A 19,826-nucleotide genomic window follows, 5' to 3' on the forward strand; every position below is an offset into this window, starting at 1 on the left:
TCCATGTTCGACAGTCACCACATCGGCCTTTTGTTGTATGACAGTCAGCTTACTCTCATCCATGTTCCGACACACATGGCCTTTTGTTGTATGACAGTCACCATACTCTCATCCATGTTCCGACACATTGGCCTTTTGTTGTATGACAGTCAGCAGGTCAGCTACTCATCCATCCATGTTCCAGTTGTATGAGCTTACTCTCATCGGCCTTTTGTTGTATGACAGTCAGCATACTCTTTTCCATGTTCCGACACATCGGCCTTTTGTTGTATGACAGTCAGCTTACTCTCATCCATGTTCCGACACATCGGCCTTTTGTTGTATGACAATCAGCTTACTCTCATCCATGTTCCGACACATTGGCCTTTTGTTGTATGACAGTCAGCTTACTCTCATCCATGTTCCGACACATCGGCCTTTTGTTGTATGACAGTCAGCTTACTCTCATCCATGTTGGCTTTTGTTGTATGACAGCTTACTCTCATCCATGTTCCGACACATTGGCATTTTGTTGTATGACAGTCACCATACCCCACATCCATGTTTCGACACATCAGCCTTTTGTTGTAAGCATTGGCATTTTGTTGTATGACAGTCACCATACTCTCATCCATGTTCCTACACATCGGCCTTTTGTTGTATGACAGTCACCATACTCTCATCCATGTTCGACACATTGGCCTTTTGTTGTATGACAGTCACCATACTCTCATCCATGTTCGACACATCTGCCTTTTGTTGTATGACAGCTTACTCTCATCCAAACCAAACTGAAAGTCAGCCTACTCTCATCCATGTTCCGACACATCGGCCTTTTGTTGTATGACAGTCAGCTTACTCTCATCCATGTTCCGACACATCTGCTTTTTGATAATTCTTTGTTGTTTCATACCATTTGGTGGCAACATGGACTTAACTGAGGGTGGACCACACAATCCAGTGATTGATGTCATGAGCAACAGTCCTTGGGACCAGGGCTTGATTACACTCAATGACCCCAATCACCAAGCCTGACTACCCAAGCAACAAGTCACCTCTTACAACCATGAGAGGTTCCGAGGTGATGTTACAAAGCAATAGTAACACTGTGATTGCCATAAACTGATGTTAAAGTATAGGAATTCTGATCATCTTAGCACTTTGAGGAATGGGGACCTGTTGTCCCATTTTAACTAATTCCCCCTGGGACTATGCTGAATTTATTATAGGAGATAATGCAATGTATACACAGAGCAGCACCAGTATCACCATTTTTAAGGTCAGCTGATCAGAGAAGCAGACAAGGCTGTATACATATATATTTCTTAGTTTATAGAATGTCATGATCCTGGTAAGTAATTAGAAAATAAATAGATAAAAAAACATGTCATCATATTTTTATATTCTTCAAACAGTCTTCTAAATGGGAGTAGGACATAAATTTACGTAATGTTGTCTTTGAACCTATATTGTCTGTTAATTGACATTAAAAAGTAATTATACATTTAGGTTTATGTCCGCCTTTTCATTCGTTTAGTGTCAGTGGAATCCGTACCTGTGTAAATAAATCATGTCTCCTAAAAAATATGGCCTGAGTGATCATAAGGTGGAGGGTTGTAACGATGGCCTGAGTGGTGTTTTCAGGACATTAACTGGAATATCTGGTGAATACCTTTGACATCAATGGTTCTTGTGCTTGTATATTGCAGACAGTCAGATTTATGACAGTGTAATTATCATCTCTTTAGTTCTCAAGTAATTATGCCTTGGTCGTAAAGCAACTATTCTCTCTGTCTCATTAACACTGGTATTCTGACATGCTAATTACAACATGTCGATATAGTTGATAATACAGTCATACAGAATTTGTGCATTTCTTTGACAGAGTAATTAGCATCTACTAGTCTCTATAGCAACAGATGCATTGATATTACCATACTGTTAGCACACATCAACATTTGTGAATTATAAACTATTGCAACTTATTTTATCAGGACATGAAATAGTTATCAAAATTTTATCAAATTGTGAGGTGGAAGCCATTTTTAGAAACATTAGTTGAGACACTGTTCTGTGTACAGTTACTGTCAATCATGTAATTGTTATGAAGCACAGGTGTTTGATTGGCATAAGTACAGGTGTATTACATCAAGTAAGAAAGAAATTAATTCAGGCAGCAATTGTCTGCATGTGTAGGTGATGATGTGAGGGGTGTTTGGTAGTAAGGCAGGGTGTTTGGTGATTGGGTTAACCATTTACTCTTGGTTACAATGTAAAAACATATATTCCATAGTGGAAAACACATTTTGGCCTGATCAAAGCTGTGATTATTGTGTCCCACAGTCATATTCAGTCATTTTCAATTCACTTCTACAACTACAAAAATACAAATCCAAATATTTTGTTGAAAATGAAATTTTCATAAGGATTCCATATACTGAAAATCTAAACCAACAGCTATGACTGCCATCTTGTTTCCTATACCACTACTGCAGCGATTAAGGCATGAATAGCCATACCAAATTAACCATTTTAGGTAATACTATTATAACTTTACTCTGCAAAGGAATGTGTACTAATCAGAAATTAAAATCTGATAAAAATTCATTCTAAATGTCCTCAAGATATTCTTACAATTTGGCAATAACATTGTAGAATGCCATACAGTCCTACAAAAAGTAATGCAATCTTGAAAATGTCCTAATGACATTTATCAGTGTAAAGTCACTGTGAAGGTCAGTGTACAATCACTGAATATGTCAGTAATATTTTTTTTTAAATTGAAAACATTCTCAGTTCCTTCATTAATAATAAACACTCGTATATAACTATATATTCCATCTTGTTATATATATAGATCCAGCTCCCTTTCATTTATCTGACATCACCTGTCGACACATGGGAAAACCTACCTCGTCTATATTGGTGACGTCACACACCCCATGTCCTCTACATACTCCAATGATGTCATCATCTTTGGGGAACGGCTATGTATGTGAGCCATGTCTGAACCCAGTAACTTTTGCCATGGTCATTCACGGTTGATTGAAAGCACTCCTGTCCCTAAAGTGGGCGTCGCCTCAAAAACCAATCGGGCACCTGCGAAGTTGCCGGTCCGGTCATCGCGTTGACTTGTCTGTCAGCAGCTCGTATTCTTCGAACGAATGAACCACACACTTACTTAATGTGTTAATTGTAATGTGTACTACTTTAAGACCACATTTTCACGATAAAATTACAAAGAATATCAGTAAACGAAGTTACTACTATTTTTCCCAGCTGTGTTGGCAAAATGATGTCATACTCGGGCTAACCAATAACATACCGTCATCCTGACCTCAATGCGCACGGCTCGCGAGCCTGGCGTGGAAGAAAAGTCAGCCATTTTGCCTCACGGAATTTCGGAAGTGTTTGGAGAAAATATACAATTGTGGGATGCAGAAACGCAGGGTAATTTTGCCTAGATGATGGCGTGTACCATGAAGATTAGAACTGGGGTAGAATAGACTTTTCATGGCCAGATTCGTCAGGAGCAAAACACACGAAAATTCAGGGGGGCCAGGCTTCCTGTCAGACTCGGCTCAGCCCGTCAGCCTTAGCGACCTGTTCTAGGCACAAAAGATTGTCTTGAAAACAATTTTCTGGATCTGTTGCGTTGACTCGGATTAATGTGTGTCAGTTTAATCAGTGTTGGACCTTTCTTGGGGACGAAGTTATTGTTTTTGCAGCTTATTTCTGCAGTTCATTAGCGCTAGCATCCCAATTATTTATTCAAAATGTCTACCACAACTCGGACCCCCCTTCAGCCGCTCCCCGAGTCGGTGACAGTAGATCTCCACGTAAGTGCCTCGGTGTTATGTCGAATTTGAGTGTGGTATGTGTTTTGAGTTTTTATCATTGTATGTCAATGTTCAGTATTGCACATCTGATCAATTTCTGTTGAAGGCAACGGATGACAATCCGAACCGGGACCCACGAATCACCAGACCCCGAACCACAGATGAGCCCCACATAGGGAAATACCGGCTCATCAAAACGATTGGGAAGGGAAATTTTGCAAAAGTCAAACTTGCCAAGCATGTGCCAACTGGAAGAGAGGTAATTGACCATATGATGTGGGATAATTAGGCCATGAAAAGGAGTGAAAACAATGGCCTACTAAAATGGTTCACTTTCGCTGTCAAATCAGCTGATTGCATTTGCCCACAGAGTAGGCTCGGTGTCAAGTCCCCACAGAGCTTGTTGTTGGCATTGCATAACCATAAGAAACAACAAAACTTTTTCATATTTTTATATGCTTATCTCATTGTTTGAAATGAATCGTACATTGACACAATTCAGCTGTGAGTGATTCATGACTCCATTTGACATTGAACTCCTAAGACACTTTTGTGTGCCCAACACAGTGTATCTAGTGTTTGCTTTGTAACAGAAAAACAAAAGTAATGATTATATAATATTTTGGACAATTCTGAAATATGAACTGACAGTAGATTTTTGTAGTTATAATATATTCTAAACCTACCTAACCTCATTCTTGCCTACCATTTCAAGGCCAGGTCTGTTAGCCTGAGACTACTGGAAATCTAAAAGAAATAATTCTGTTTCATAATCACTAGTTCCTAAGAGCTGTAAACTTATTGGATGTGATCAGTTGTATCTGCCTCTATTATGTATATTGTGTGGTTGTTTTGGAAATCATATAAGAAAATATTGATTATGTATGTGTAAAGGACCCCAATGGGATAGTGTTGACACAGATAATAATGAGGGCATCAGACCTATTTTACTTCACAGACCATGTCATGGTAATGGTGTAAATGGCTGTTTGCATGTTGCACATTTACTGAATTTCTAATTTTGTCACTTCACTCAGTTAAAAATCTGTTTTATGGAAATACAAATCAGTTTGTGTTGAAATCAGTTACAAGTTATGCCAGTGATCTTACCTTAATTAGCTAAATTCCCCTGTGCTATGGAAATCCAAATAATGAAATTACATGTAAGCTTACTATCGGTGAACTTTCTACTTGCTCAAACATGTGGGGGTCGATGATGATTTGGAGATTTAACATGCGTTTTCCGACATAATGTGTTTTTCGTGCACAGTTGTGGGGGGCACTGCAGATCAGGGTTATATAAGTATCACCCATCAAAAGTTTCACACCTCAATGTCCTAGCTATATGACAATGGTCTATAAAATAGACTCCTGACCAGACAATCCAGTGATTAAAATGGCGTATGGTGACATGGAGTTAACCAAGTTCCCGATCCTGACCATCCAAGCCTTTCACACAGATGTGTGCCTCACAAGGAGTATACCACTGTGTACAACTAATTTGTGATTCATGGACTAAATCTTCACTTCAATGATTTGGATAAAACATCAACATTTATAACCAATATCAGCATCTCAGATGTGAGTGCTGTTGAAAATATCCCAATGTTCATGATATCATTCACCACTCTGGCTACAGACAATATGTTTTTGGGGTCATATTTCAGCTGTATTCTGTGCCAATCTGATTGTCCCTGAACTGGTAAATAGATGACACTGTGAGGTATCTTGATTATGGATAGAGCCAGATAATTTTGTGCATTATACCCATTAAAATGAAACAACTGTGAATCCCAGTAAAATATCCCCAAATATCCACCCCGAAATGAGTGTTCCAGTGACCCACCCTCCGTACATGCATTCTTAGGAGTGACCCACCTTTTGTACACACATCCTGGTGACCCACCCATGAATGGGCTTTCAGTGACCAATTTCCTTAAATGTGTGTCCCAGTGACCTTTCACTCTGTGCCACTTACACCCACTTTTAATGTGCACCCCAGTGATTCACCCTATGACTATGCATCCTAAGACCCGCACCTGAATGTGCACCCCAGTCATTCACCCCCTGACTATGCATCTTAAAAAACACACCTGAATGTGCACCCCAGTCATTCACCCCCTGACTATGCATCTTAAAAAACACACCTGAATGTGCACCCCAGTGATTCACCCTATGACTATGCATCCTAAGACCTGCACCTGAATGTGCACCCCAGTCATCCACCCCCTGACTATGAATCCTAAACCCCACACCTGAATGTGAATCCAGTGATCCACCCCCTGAATGACCCCAGTCTCTGACTATGAATCCTAACACCTGAATGTGAATCCACACCTAAATGTCCACCCCGACTGTGCATCCTAAACCCCACACCTAAATGTCCCCCCCGACTGTGCATCCTAAGACCAACATCTAAATGACCCAGTAAGAGAATTATAGGGCTCTAATGAATTGAGCAGATGATTCTATACTTTTCTAGGTTATTCTTTGTACATTTAAGTCATGGATCAGTGTACATGCAAGAGACTTTTGGTTTGCCAGCCTCAGGGTTCGAAGAATATATACATGCTGGTCACTAAACAAATACCATAACACATGACATGATGTTGTGCCCATGGGAAACTGGATCAAGGTCCAAACAGAATATTGCTTTGTAAGCAAGAACAGTTATACTATTAATAGATTAACTCAGTAACATATTGTAAATGGAAGAAATGGTGTTTGTTTTCCATAAAGGGATTCTGTATAGAGGTTTATCACTTGTAAGCACTGCTTAGTAACAAGAAGCTTGTACTATAAGTTATCCTGGATGCGATGTTCAGGCTCTGTGACTAGTGATTTTCATTCCCCATCGTGGTGGAAATACTGCATATGCATCTTCATCCAATGGCCTGCCCAGTCAACACCATCAAATAACTATATTATTGCTGACTGCAGAAGCATTGGAACCTTCTCTTCATTCCATTAAGGGGGCGGTGGGGTAGCCTAGTGGTTAAAGCGTTGGCTCGTCACGGCGAAGACCCGGGTTCCATTCCCCACATGGGCACAATGTGTGAAGCCCATTTCTGGAGTCCCCCGCCCTGATATTGCTGGAATATTGCTAAAAGCGGCGTAAAACTAAACTCAGTCAGTCAGTCATTCCATTAAGTGTCACAGTAGGGATTAACTGGTAGAAAACCTTATGGACAATCTGTATGGGTCTGCCAAACATGTTTCATATACATTTTGTTAAAAAACTTACCCATTTTGTAATACTTAGATATGTTTCTACTGAAAAATTGAAAGTAAGCAAAAACATTGTTCAGGGCTTGACAATAATCCGGATTAGTGTAAGCTGACACACACATGCATGTTGCCATATAAGAGTGATAATCTTGCATCAGCTTCACAAATGGAGATATTTTCCCCTTTTAACAAGTGTTATCTGTATCTGGACAAGCTGGCTAGTGCAATACATAGGGACACTTCATTGCTATTACGATGAACATTGATGTTGACATCCAATGATTTTCATTACAGTAAATCAAACTAGTTCATAATCATTTTAAGTGACATGTATCTGTCAATGGGAAAACAGTATTATTGACTGAAGTTGCATTTCTTCCCACCTGTTCATAAAAATAATTGACAAATAACATGTATCCCAGTAATATGATTTATGATACATGTTGCAACAATGCCAATGCCATGTCCATGTATCACATGATACATACCGTCATCTTTAATAGTAATTCTTTACGCTTTGGTCTAGTGGCATTCAAACTTTACATATTGACTTGTGTCATTGTCTCTATATCAGTAAGCCCTGTAGATTCATGTGGCAATATATTTCCCTTTCCTTGAACAGACAAAAACTACAACATTGTATCACTTTATAAACAAATGCTTCTATTCTGATTGTTGCTAACTGTTGTACATGTTTTGATGGTGATTGTGCAGCCAGTGATCTGGCTGAATGTGTCATGATCATCATACATCGCCACCATATAGCTGGAATATTGGTGAGTGCGGCGGCAATCAACAAAGAAACATCATTATTTATACCATAGAGAAAATCAAAATCAGCCATTAGTTTGCGAGGTCCAAACCTGAATGCTGTATATCACAAAATTCTCTCACCTTTTAGGGAATAACAAACCTGAGATCTTTGACGTAGATATATTTGACATTGATGTCCTTCTGTCAGGATTTGCTTGGTATTTTGTTACCAAGCTTAAAACTGTTCCTGCTGATAAATCTTCACAATAGACTGTGTTAGCACCCATGTTGTACATGTTTCACTGAGCTGTGTCAATACACCAGGCGTACAGAACAGAGTGACTTATTTGATTGTGTGTTGGCGTACCCTGATCTCAGGTGATGTTGCTGATATCAGTCACTGGTTTGTATGGTCCAGATTTGATTTTTCACAAGAAGGGTCATATGGCTGGAATATTACTGAGTGCAGTTACGCTTTAACTCAATAATGAAGGAGCATATGTTGTTCAGTTGTGCTCATGTGTTCATTAAGTGTTATTTGAGGGGATTGGAAAAGGACCACTACCCTGAGTAGGAGATGACAATCAGTATTGTCTTGGAATCACTTATCTACACACTATCCTGTTCAATACCCATCCTACTCGGCAGCCCACCCTCATCAGTTCCCCATCCTACTTTGTACAGCACCCCATCCTACTTTGTACAGCACCCCATCCTACTTTGTACAGCACAAGACCCGTGAAGATCCGGGTTTGATTTGGTCTTCACTAACCCATGCTTGTCGTGGGAGGTGGCTAACAGGATCTGGTGGTCAGGCTCTCTGACTTGGTTGACACATCATCACATCCCAATTGCGTACATTGATGTTCATGCTGTTGATCACTAGATTGTCTGGACCAGACTCGATTATTTACAGACCGCTGGAATATGGCTGAGTGTGGTGTAAAACTAAACTCACTCACTGGTACAGCAATTACTATATACCATACTACTTGGTACAACTACCTCAGCACCCTGTCTTACTTCGTACACCATCTTACTGTCTACCCATCTTCAGCACCCAGGGACGGCGGGGTAGCCTTGTGGTTAAAGCGTTAGCTCGTCACGCGGAAGGCCCGATTCCCCACAGGGGTACAATGTGTGAAGCCCATTTCTGGTGTTTACCCGCTGGGATATTGCTAAAAGCGGTGTAAAACCCAACTCACTCGCTCACTCACTCCTTAGCACCCTATCATCCTTGGTACACAATCTTACTGTATACCATCCTACCTAGTACCCCTGAATATTCAGCACCCTATCCTACTTGGTACACTTTCTCTGTACCCCAACTCATCACCCCATCTTAAAGGACCCAATTGTACTAGATGTCCCATCCTACTTGGCACCATGTGACACCCTGTGTCCTCAGCGTTTGTTTACCAGAGTACTGGTAACAGTATCCCCCAAGTCCTATGAAACCCATTTGTGTGGGTGCAGCTGTTGAAATATTGCTAATTCTGACCTGTTTGAATTATTTGCCAGGTCACTAATAAAGCCGATTACGGTAGATATACTCACAAATTCATGTCATTATGTCCTTAATTGAAAGTTATAGGTTATCGGTTAATGTTGAGGTTTATGGTAAATTATGTGAATAAATAATGCATGATTGAACATTTCATAAGCATTTATTTTTTTATATACTATCAGTTATTGAAGTTTGGTCATTACAATCATTGAGCTTTCATCATAGTCTGTCTCACAGTCCCTGAACCACATTATTTTCCCTACTGCCAAACTCTCTCTGCAATGCTAAAGCCCTAAATAAAGCAAGTCTAGATTTCCTCAGTTTCAGTTCTGAATCTCTGGTCTCCCTGGGGCTCCGTTTCAATTTAAATGAGCTTGTTTGTTACTATCAAAATTATACAAATTTTGAGACTAAGCATTTGTCTACTTTCATCACTTTATCGTAGATCATCATAACCTTAGTCCAAGACACAGTATGAACTTATCTTATGCTAGTCCAAGATTATGTAAAATGAAAGTATTGAATGAAACTAATTAATATTGTAGTTGAACGTAGAGATTTTTCTGGGTTACATCTTCTTTTTAGTCTTATATTATTTGTTATTTTATTGTAGTTGTCTGTAGTTTGTGGGTTGAGGATTGACCGAGATAGCTATACTGTTAGGCTGATTATATCTTCCCTAGCCTTGCTTTGCCCCACTGTTTAAAACTTTCCATGCATGATAGTTCCAAACAACTCCATCGCCACTGATGCTAAATATGTGTGAGTGCGTTAAGATGTGCCCCACTTTTAGCAACATTCCAGCAATATCAGAATTGGGCTTCAAACATTGTGCCCATGTGGGGAATCGAACCCAGGTCTACAGCAGTACGAGTGAACACTTTAACCACTTGACTGCCCCTCCATGTTTTAAGGATTGACGCTCGTGGGTGGAAGTCCATTGTGATGTTCAAAAGACTGTGTCCCTTTCTTTGATTACATGGCAAATGACTGCCATTTGACTGTATTGCATTATAGAGTCTGGACCAGACAATACAGTGATGGTCGAACAGACCATCCGGCATCACGATTATTGATTTTGTGGAAACCCAACCACATTATGTTAATTTTCAGTATCAAGACAATTATTTATTATTGTTTTTGTTATCGGTAGAATAACAAAGGTAATGGGGTACAAACACTGTGCCCATGTGGGGAATCGAACCCGGGTCTTCGGCGCTATAAGCGAACACCTTTACCCCTAGGCTATCCCACCACCCCTGCTATATATGTACATGTTGTCTATTGAATTGTAGTGTAGTGGAGAATTTTGCCATTATGTTACAGACTAAGGAAGTATTTGATATCTTGACATGAATGATAATAGGCCAGAAATAGCCCCAGACGAAGTTCATTGTCCTTTTCCAACAGAAATTGCCATAATGTCATGAATATTAATAACACTGGCTGTTCATTCACTATTTAAAGTCTGTTTTGAGTGTAAAGATCATATTCTACTGTTCCGTGCCACCCAAGCTACATTTTCTTACATATCATTTCAAGTGAAAATGTCACATCTTGATTTTTAGAAGACTAACGCTTAGTCTCTGAATATATATAATTTTCATTGTAACAATTAAACCCATTTAAATTGAAAAGTAGCTCCAGGGAGACCAGAGATTCAGAACCTGGGGAAATCTAGACTTGCTTCATTTAGGGCTTTAGCATTTTACGGAGAGGGCTAGGCTGTAAGGAAAATAATCTGGTTCAGGGACTGTGAAACAGACTAGCTGTACATTGTCATTTCAAGTACAAACAAAATAAATTCTAAAGCATTTGCACGTTGTGATGAAATATTCCGTACGATGGTGCAATTGTTGCACTTATCCACACCCATCCGTTGACCGCAGATGTTTGCGTAGGCTGAGCATTTTGGCAGGTTGAGTTGAGCATTGAACTATCTTCACTTCACATGTCTGGAGAACCGTTACACCCTGGCATGTACAGGAAAGGTCAAAGTGTGATTCTCATTATACTGTACTCTGCAGCTGTAATGCTGGTTTAATTTGTAATCTAGTGCTTCATTAATAGGTTCCACATGGTGTTGGCAATTTATGATCATATTTTTCCGCTGAAGGTAGTCTTTCAAGATGCATCATTTCCACATTTCTGTAATCACCTTTACCCCATAACACCCAGTTGTATTTCAGTAGGCTAAAAACATATTAAACAATTACACCGATAAACCGAAGGAATTCTGAATACATGAACCAAATATTTTGAAGGTTTTATTGTGATAGAATGTAAACAATCAACAACAATCATTGTCAATTTCATCAAATATCAAGTTTATTGATGACTCATCATTTTGTCAAGATTTATAGTTATCACAAACACATTTAATTCCCAATACTGACATGATAAAACCCAGAAAGTTTAACAACACTAGATTGAAACATTTTGTGAAAGAATTATCACAATTTGTAGCTGCATGTGAGCATCATTTCACTCAGACTACTGTGTCATTCAGCCATCTCATTTGATCTGTAAATTGTAATTTCTTGAATGAAAAGTAATTAGTTTCTTGAATGTAAATGAATTAATTTCTTGAATGTAAATTAATTTAATCAATGTATCAGGTTTGTGATCTTGCAAATATCTTAGACCTATCAGGTGAGCTACAGAGCCTGTTTATTGTTTGATTCTCTGGTACTTAAAAGCAATGGAAACACAACTAACACTTTCTCCTGTGACTCACACCACGACTACTTCCTGTCAATATATCATTGAAGTGAATCTAGCTTGGGAAATCATTCTTTTTATCCATGCGTGTATCTTTTCCGGTGTTTATATTGGTGTTTTTTGTTTTGCAGGTTGCAATAAAAATTATTGACAAGACACAGTTAAATCCATCAAGTCTTCAGAAGGTGAGAAACTTTAATGAGCTTGAATGATGACAATTTGATACCATTTTTTTTTTCAGTTCAGTCAGTATTTATGTATGATGAATGATGAATGAGCTGATCTTCTTTTGCTCCATGAAACATTCATAAATCTTGTATGTCATGTGTCCATTAGGAGCAGCTGCTTGGAAAATATTGATAAAATTCACCTTTATTTAATCTTTTGAAAAATCGAACTGTCAAAACACTTTGGCATTCAGGCCAGAGTAGGTTCCAGACACTGAAAATATTGCTGAATTTATTGCTGAGGCAACTAAATTTGATCGTGTCAAACTCAGATTTTGTTGCTCTTGAATTTTGCCGAGGATATTTATTAATCACTGGTTTGTCTGGTCAGTTAACGACAGGCCTAGACATAACTGGACTAACGTCATGAGAAGTGCCTGAAAAGTTTCAAAAGTAAGAATCAGCCTATTTTTGTCGTGCAGCTATTCAGACATGGAATACTGCAGGCAAAGGAACAACAGTAACCATGAGCATCAGTTTGTGATGAAGTCACGTTTACATATGTTCCAGAAGTACTTTCTTTGTTATCTCTATCTATAGAATCCCTAGCCCACTGGTTTCGCATCTGTTTCAATGCAAGTAATTAAGTTAATAAAACACGGCTGAAAATATGAAACTCAGATGTTGGAGAATACACATCTGATACTGATTAAATTTCCGTTGGGTGTAGGTCTGCATTTGTATCATATTATTGATCGTAGTGATCTATAGTCAGCAGTGACCAAGCTAATTTTGAATATCATCAGAGCTAGAGGTGGAATGCTGGAAGTATGAAGCAAGGACTTTCCTGCTCAAGGCTTTGCCATACTTTGCAGGTTGTAATACCACTATGACTTCCTAATTTTAGAGGGGTGATGGGGTAGCCTAGTGGTTAAAGCGTTCGCTCGTCATGCTAAAGACCCGGGTTCGATTCCCAATATGGATAAAATGTTTGAAGCCTATTTCTGGTGTCCCCCGCTGTGATATTGCTGGAATATTGCTAACAGTGGCATAAAACCATACTCACTCCTAATTTTAGTTTTGCCATGAATGGCTGCAAGATTGTGATGTCTTAAGTAGTCATCACTGACTTGTGTGTTAACTGAAGCTGGGTAGGGGCATGGGTGGAGCAGTTGTCTGAGGTGTTGTTATTTGTTGAGTCAAGATTTGTCACATTCAGGCCTGTATTTTGTCTGGGTTACCTTCCACATTTAGCTGATGCTGTAATATAACTGGAATACTGTTCAATGCAGCATTAAACCAACTCGTTCATTCATTACAATTTGTTACTTGATATTTAGATACAGTTGATGAGAGCCTGTTGCATGCATCCATTCATCAGCTGATCAGTGTAGAATATCAACAGGATTTCAAATATTTCTTTTAGCTAATTATTAAAGTACCTCATTGTGCACTTAGATGCCCCATGAAGTTATGTGTAGTCTTAATTAAGTAGACTGTTAATACATTAATGTGAGCTTGAAAGGACCCATGAATCAGCATGTAGCTGATTCTACATTGCTTCTCCTTTGTAACAGTTGGTTAATGCTCTACATATTAAATGTGATTGCATTCCGAAAGGATATTTCCTTTGAATTTGAGTACAAGTGCCTTGAGTAAGTGTCGAAAGCTTTGATTTTGTTGCGGACAAATCTGTAAAATCTAGAGATTGGGCATTGCTGGTCATGAAAAAGTCTTCTTTGAAATGTTTTTTTATAAGATTTTCTGCCGCTCTTGTTGTGATACTGCATGTGGCTAATTGAATCATTATCACCATCCTCCTGGATTGCCTTGGGAGGGTGTTTGACAGGAATCATGCCACTGTCATTCTGTGTGTCACTTGATAACTTAGTTGAACTGAAAACATAATGTCCATAATCATTTAATGTGAATTAAACGTCGAGATTCCAATCCACTGAGTGCTCGTAGACTTACGAAGTGTCCTAACTGTAAGTTTATCATAGGTTTATGAATGTTGTAGTGTTACATATGCTCTGTGGATGATGCCCTAGGCCTTGAACTGACAAGGTTTTAAATGACTTTGATAGGTCAAGGTCTGAAAATGTCTTGGCATACAAATTTGGCTTTCCTGGTCCTGTGTGCAAGCATTTTGCAGATTATTGTTTTTGATTTGATAAATCACTTAGTACTTATTTATGATTGGTGGTGAATTTATGAAAGTATGTGTCGAAAGTATTACATGCCAAAACATATCATAACATCATATTTACTGTAGAGATGTCATGTTTATCTGTTGAATGATCCCTGTGAAACCATTGTTCATATTATTAGTTAGAACTGCTTTTATTTTAATGTTGAAATGACAAGGTTATATAAAAAATGATGACCGAGAAATTATTCTATAAAATATAAGATCTAGAAGTAGTTATACTTTTAGAAATGAATATCAATAGATATTATTTCTTTTGTCTATTGGAAGGCTTGACCTTGCTCTTGGTCTTGTGGAGGTAGACCTCATTCAATGGTTATTTGGATATTATTGATGATAGGTGCCAACCATCTTGTCTTACCAGTAAACAGGTTCCAGCAATTCCAGATGTGAAATGTTAATAATCTCAATGCTGAGACAGGATGAATATTTTTAGGTCATATTCAAGTCATGATTTTTCTGAAATATTGCTGATGTGACCCCTCAAAGTCTTTCACTTGGTTGTTTTCACATTGATAAAATTAACTACTGGTAAATGTATTTCATTTGACAGGGAATGTAATGGATGGGAATGAAATAGTTTACTCATACTTTCTTAGAATGTCCTATTTTGCCCATACATGGTGCCCCCACCATGATATTGCTGGATTATTGTTGAAATATTTGTTGAAAGAGGCACATTATGTCTCACTGACTCATAGCATTGCCCTGATCTTGATTATTGGTTTTCCTGCTCCATACACATTGTGAATGTTGTCAGCCTGGTTCACCTGAAATACCATTCAAAGGAGTGTTAAACTCAGCTCTATCTGAGAACTCTATCAGGCTTTCCAGTGAGCATTTACATCATTGATCAAAAGATCAAGGCATGCAATCACTTTTTTATTAATATATTCTTAGTACATGTAACAGGTAGGTCTTTTTAAGTAAATGTTGGCTTCTATTTGCCATTCCTGATCCTGTAATGCCATTCATAGCGAACTTTTGTGCCTTCAGTTGTTCACATGTACTAATTGTCAATGACACTGTCCATTTTTTGTCCTACTTATGATGAATGATATTCTTTTCCTAAAATACAAAAAATTGAGCCAACAAAGTCAAATGTATTTCAGTTGTCAAGTTTCAAAGGTTGAGATTAGTATGATCAAATCCAGTTTTGTTTCATTTAAGATATATGTTTCTTGGCCAAACAAAATCAAGGGGATGCTGGGATCGTTAGATATCAACAATATTAAACCGACAGTATATTCCCACGACATAATGTGAATAGAGCTGCCTGTTTTGCTGTCTCACCATGCCTGGTGATAGTTCAAAGTTCAGTGTTATCACAAGTCCAGGTGGTAGTTAGCGACACCCTGATAGGGAACTGTCACCTTCACGTTGTTAACTTGAGGTAGATACTTGATCAGTTGAAATAATTTCACACCAGATATTCTATCTGTAAGTGGTTTGGCGATGTTTGGGGGTCAGCAGGTGTTATAGTCCTGATTTTTCCACCTTGCTTATGATACTGAACATGAGTGTCATGGATGCTGCAAAGGCCATAATTAATTACCCGCCCAGAATGTTGTTTTCCTTATATACATTGAAATGGCTATGGATGTTGTGATGGCTCAGTCAAACTGCTGATGCTTGTAATATTGATAACACACACTAGGACAGTCTAGTCCTTACTATACGTTATCTGGCCACAGATATCAGTGAAGAGTTGATAGCTCAACAAGCTGCCATGCTTACCTGTGGCTTGTGCCGGTTTCCATGCTTTCCTGTGCATAGTGCAGGCTGTCATGCTTTTCTGTGCATAGTGCAGGCTGTCATGCTTGCCTGTGGCTAGTGCGGTCTGCCATGCTTTCCTGTGCATAGTGCAGGCTGTCATGCTTTCCTGTACATGGTGCAGGCTGTCATGCTTCCCTGTGGCTAGTGCAATCTGCCATGCTTTCCTGTGGCTAGTGCGGTCTGCCATGCTTTCCTGTGCATAGTGCAGGCTGTAATGCTTCCCTGTGGCTAGTGCAATCTGCCATGCTTTCCTGTGGCTAGTGCAATCTGCCATGCTTTCCTGTGGCTAGTGTAGTCTGCCATGCTTTCCTGTGGCTAGTGCAGTCTGCCATGCTTTCCTGTGGCTGGTGCAATCTGCCATGCTTTCCTGTGGCTAGTGTAGTCTGCCATGCTTTCCTGTGGCTAGTGCAGTCTGCCATGCTTTCCTGTGGCTGGTGCAATCTGCCATGCTTTCCTGTGGCTGGTGCAATCTGCCATGCTTTCCTGTGGCTTGTGCAGTCTGCCATGCTTTCCTGTGGCTAGTGCAGTCTGCCATGCTTTCCTGTGGCTTGTGCAATCTGCCATGCTTTCCTGTGGCTAGTGCAGTCTGCCATGCTTTCCTGTGGCTAGTGCAATCTGCCATGCTTTCCTGTGGCTAGTGCGGTCTGCCATGCTTTCCTGTGGCTTGTGCAGTCTGCCATGCTTTCCTGTGCATAGTGCTGTCTGCCATGCTTTCCTGTGGCTAGTGCAATCTGCCATGCTTTCCTGTGGCTAGTGCAGTATGCCATGCTTTCCTGTGCATAGTGCGGTCTGCCATGCTTTCCTGTGACTAGTGCGGTCTGCCATGCTTTCCTGTGCATAGTGCAATCTGCCATGCTTTCCTGTGGCTAGTGCAGTCTGCCATGCTTTCCTGTGGCTTGTGCAGTCTGCCATGCTTTCCTGTGCATAGTGCAATCTGCCATGCTTTCCTGTGGCTAGTGCAATCTGCCATGCTTTCCTGTGGCTAGTGCGGTCTGCCATGCTTTCCTGTGCATAGTGCAATCTGCCATGCTTTCCTGTGGCTTGTGGGGCGGTGGGGTAGCCTAGTGGTTAAAGCATTGGCTCGTCACGCCAAAGACATGGGTTTCGAATCCCCACATGGGTACAATGTGTGAAGCCCATTTCTGGTGTCCCCCGCCATGATGTTGCTGGAATATTGCTAAAAGCGGCTTAAACCCAAACTCAGTCAGTCAGTCCTGTGGCTTGTGCAGGCTGCCATGCTTATCTTCGTGGCTAGTGCAACCTGTCTGTTTTCATTTAAATGGTCAACACGAGACTTCGTATAAAACAGATACCAGAATGCAAGCAGTTGTTAGCATAATATTGAATTGTTTAATGGTTGTTGATTTCATCTGTAATGTAATTTGAGGAAACATTCTTGAGTAGCTGAACTAATGAAAGATATATGCAATTATGCCAGCAGTTTGTCGCACTTGGGGACCATTCAGGCAAACTGCGGCATGCAGACAATCAATGGAGCATCACCTTACTGTATAACACCCGTGGATTATTTTACAGTCTGATGCACACGTGGAGTTCAATACACATATGCAATATTGATTGAACACCAGTGGGACATCTGGAATTCCAGTTGTATCTGTTGTTGGATTACGCATTGGTATTCCAAATGTCTGAATGTGATAACATGCTTCAACCATGTAGTGAGACTGACCACTTGAGCCTGTAAGATGCCTCTATCACAAGTGTGTTGGCTGAAGACCAGTACTAACCCAGGTTACCAGATGCATCTGTGCAATACTGCAAACATTTGGACTATATTATCATTGCTATGAGCATTAAGGACTAGTAAAGTTTAGAGTCTTTTGTTATTCTCTTTATTGATGTGTTTACTTTTCAAATATGTTGCGGCAGTATTCTGTTGTAATTTGAGAAGATTTTCTGGACTGCATGTAACAGCTTCTGATGTAAAGGAACTAATTCCATGGTGTAGTGGTAAGAGCATCCGCCCGGAGAGCAGAAAGTCCCTGGCCGCATCATAGCAAAAGACGTTAAAATATGGTACTTGTTAGTCCCTGCCTGGCGCTTGGCAGTAATGGGTATAATAAGGACTGGTCGCTTCTTCGGAGTCAGTATAATGTGTCTGAGTGGGGTATTCTTGCTTAACTGCAGCATGGTATCTCAGTGAGCTAGCTCTATAAAACCAGCTTCAGTCTCGGCCTGTACAAGCAGCCACACATGCACTCACATGCACATCATCATATAAGCGAAATATTTTTAAGTGCGAATTTAAACCCCATTTCACCTCACCTGATGTAAAGGCTTTGTTATCCTCTATCTGGTAGTTCAGATGAACAATGTTGAAATATTAAGCCTTAGTTTCACCAATGATACAAGCATAATTACAACCTGATTATCTGGTTGGAATGTATTGATGGTCACAGCTGTCATGGCAGCTGGATGACATAGGATCCCTTACTGTTGTACACTATAGGCGCTGGTCCATGTTTTAGGACTTTAATGATGCAGAATCACATTGGAATGTGTGTGGGTGAGTCCCCATCCCTTCCCTTGGAGACTTCAGGCCCCGTCTTGTATTACATGCAGCTAAGAACTTGCTGGCTTTTCTGCAAATGTAAAGAAACACACAAGACTTTTCTTGAGCATTTCCTTCTTTATCTTCTGCAACTCATTCACCGTTTTAGAATGTGTTTTTTTAACTCTCGACTGACCTCTACCCTGGTGTAAAACTCAGTTTATTTAATACACAAATGATTGGTCAGCTTTGAAACTATACTTATATTATGATTTCATTCTTAGATAATCGCGACATTTTCCTATGTCAATCGCAAATATCTACTGCCAAGGTTGAAGGGCAATTTGAAAATCCCCTTAAGAATGGATAAAGCATTATGTCTGAACATTCAACTGCTAAAGCAGACACAGAAGGTAAAAGCATCTCATTAAGCTTTCATTGGCTCTATGGAGCTGAATATTACTCTGCATTGATCTAGTTACAGTTGCTGATCAAGCAAATCTACATCAAAAGGAGAATAAGGCTGGTGAATCAGTTTGATTATCCAATACAATTGTCAAGATGTTGTCCACTGAAAAGATTCTACTTGTATTTCAGCTCTTTCGAGAAGTTAGGATAATGAAGTGGCTTGATCACCCAAATATAGGTAAATGGTCTTTATTTGTTCATCGTTTAATGTGTTTTAATTTCCACTTTTCAGCTCTTTCGAGAAGTTAGGATAATGAAGGTGCTTGATCATCCAGATATAGGTAAAGTGCATGTTGTAGATCCCTAACTAGTCCCAGTATATGTTTGTAGAAAACCTTTGCTGTACTTCCTGTTTACACTCATCTCTTTGCTTCCCTGTATCATTTTAGCCTCGCTGGACTGTAAGTCCAAGTGAGCTTATGTAGAAGAACATTTTTCCTTCTATCTATACATTCCTATTAGATCCCTCCTAATTCCTTCAAATATTTCTGTACTTTCAATATAAAGCAAGCCAAATTATGTCTAGACTATGGAGTACCAGATACCATCCATCATATTGGTGATAAGGAAACTGAACAGTTTCACATAAACAAATGCCATGGCAAGTAAATGTCATTTTCAGTTTCCAAAGTTAATGAAATATACTTTCATGTGTTCTTGAAATTAG

At 39.5% G+C, this 19,826-nt stretch overlaps 1 protein-coding gene and 1 long non-coding RNA gene across 14 annotated transcripts in view; one reads left to right on the forward strand and one right to left on the reverse strand.

Annotated features, from left to right (window-relative positions):
* LOC124285366 overlaps positions 1–3,320 on the reverse strand; it is a 37,348-nt gene extending 34,028 nt beyond the window's left edge. Inside the window, exon 1 of the long non-coding RNA XR_006900802.1 lies at positions 2,892–3,320. This is a non-coding gene — a long non-coding RNA (uncharacterized LOC124285366). The remainder of the gene's footprint in view (positions 1–2,891) is intronic.
* Positions 3,317–19,826, forward strand: part of LOC124285363 (MAP/microtubule affinity-regulating kinase 3-like) — a 64,922-nt gene continuing 48,412 nt past the window's right edge. For 7 of the 13 annotated variants that reach the window (XM_046721587.1, XM_046721575.1, XM_046721580.1 and 4 more), the window contains exons 1-4: positions 3,318–3,818; positions 3,925–4,077; positions 12,159–12,212; positions 19,289–19,337. In XM_046721587.1, the coding sequence (XP_046577543.1) occupies positions 3,756–3,818; positions 3,925–4,077; positions 12,159–12,212; positions 19,289–19,337 (319 nt within the window). In that variant the 5' untranslated portion in view covers positions 3,318–3,755. Of the gene's footprint in view, positions 3,819–3,924; positions 4,078–12,158; positions 12,213–19,288; positions 19,338–19,391; positions 19,441–19,826 lie in introns of all 13 variants that reach the window. The other 6 variants (XM_046721576.1, XM_046721579.1, XM_046721577.1 and 3 more) reach the window with 4 other exon arrangements.

Source organism: Haliotis rubra, unplaced genomic scaffold (assembly GCF_003918875.1).
Source record: "Haliotis rubra isolate DU_JTF1 unplaced genomic scaffold, ASM391887v1 Scf36, whole genome shotgun sequence".
Classification (NCBI taxonomy): Eukaryota; Metazoa; Mollusca; class Gastropoda; order Lepetellida; family Haliotidae; genus Haliotis; species Haliotis rubra.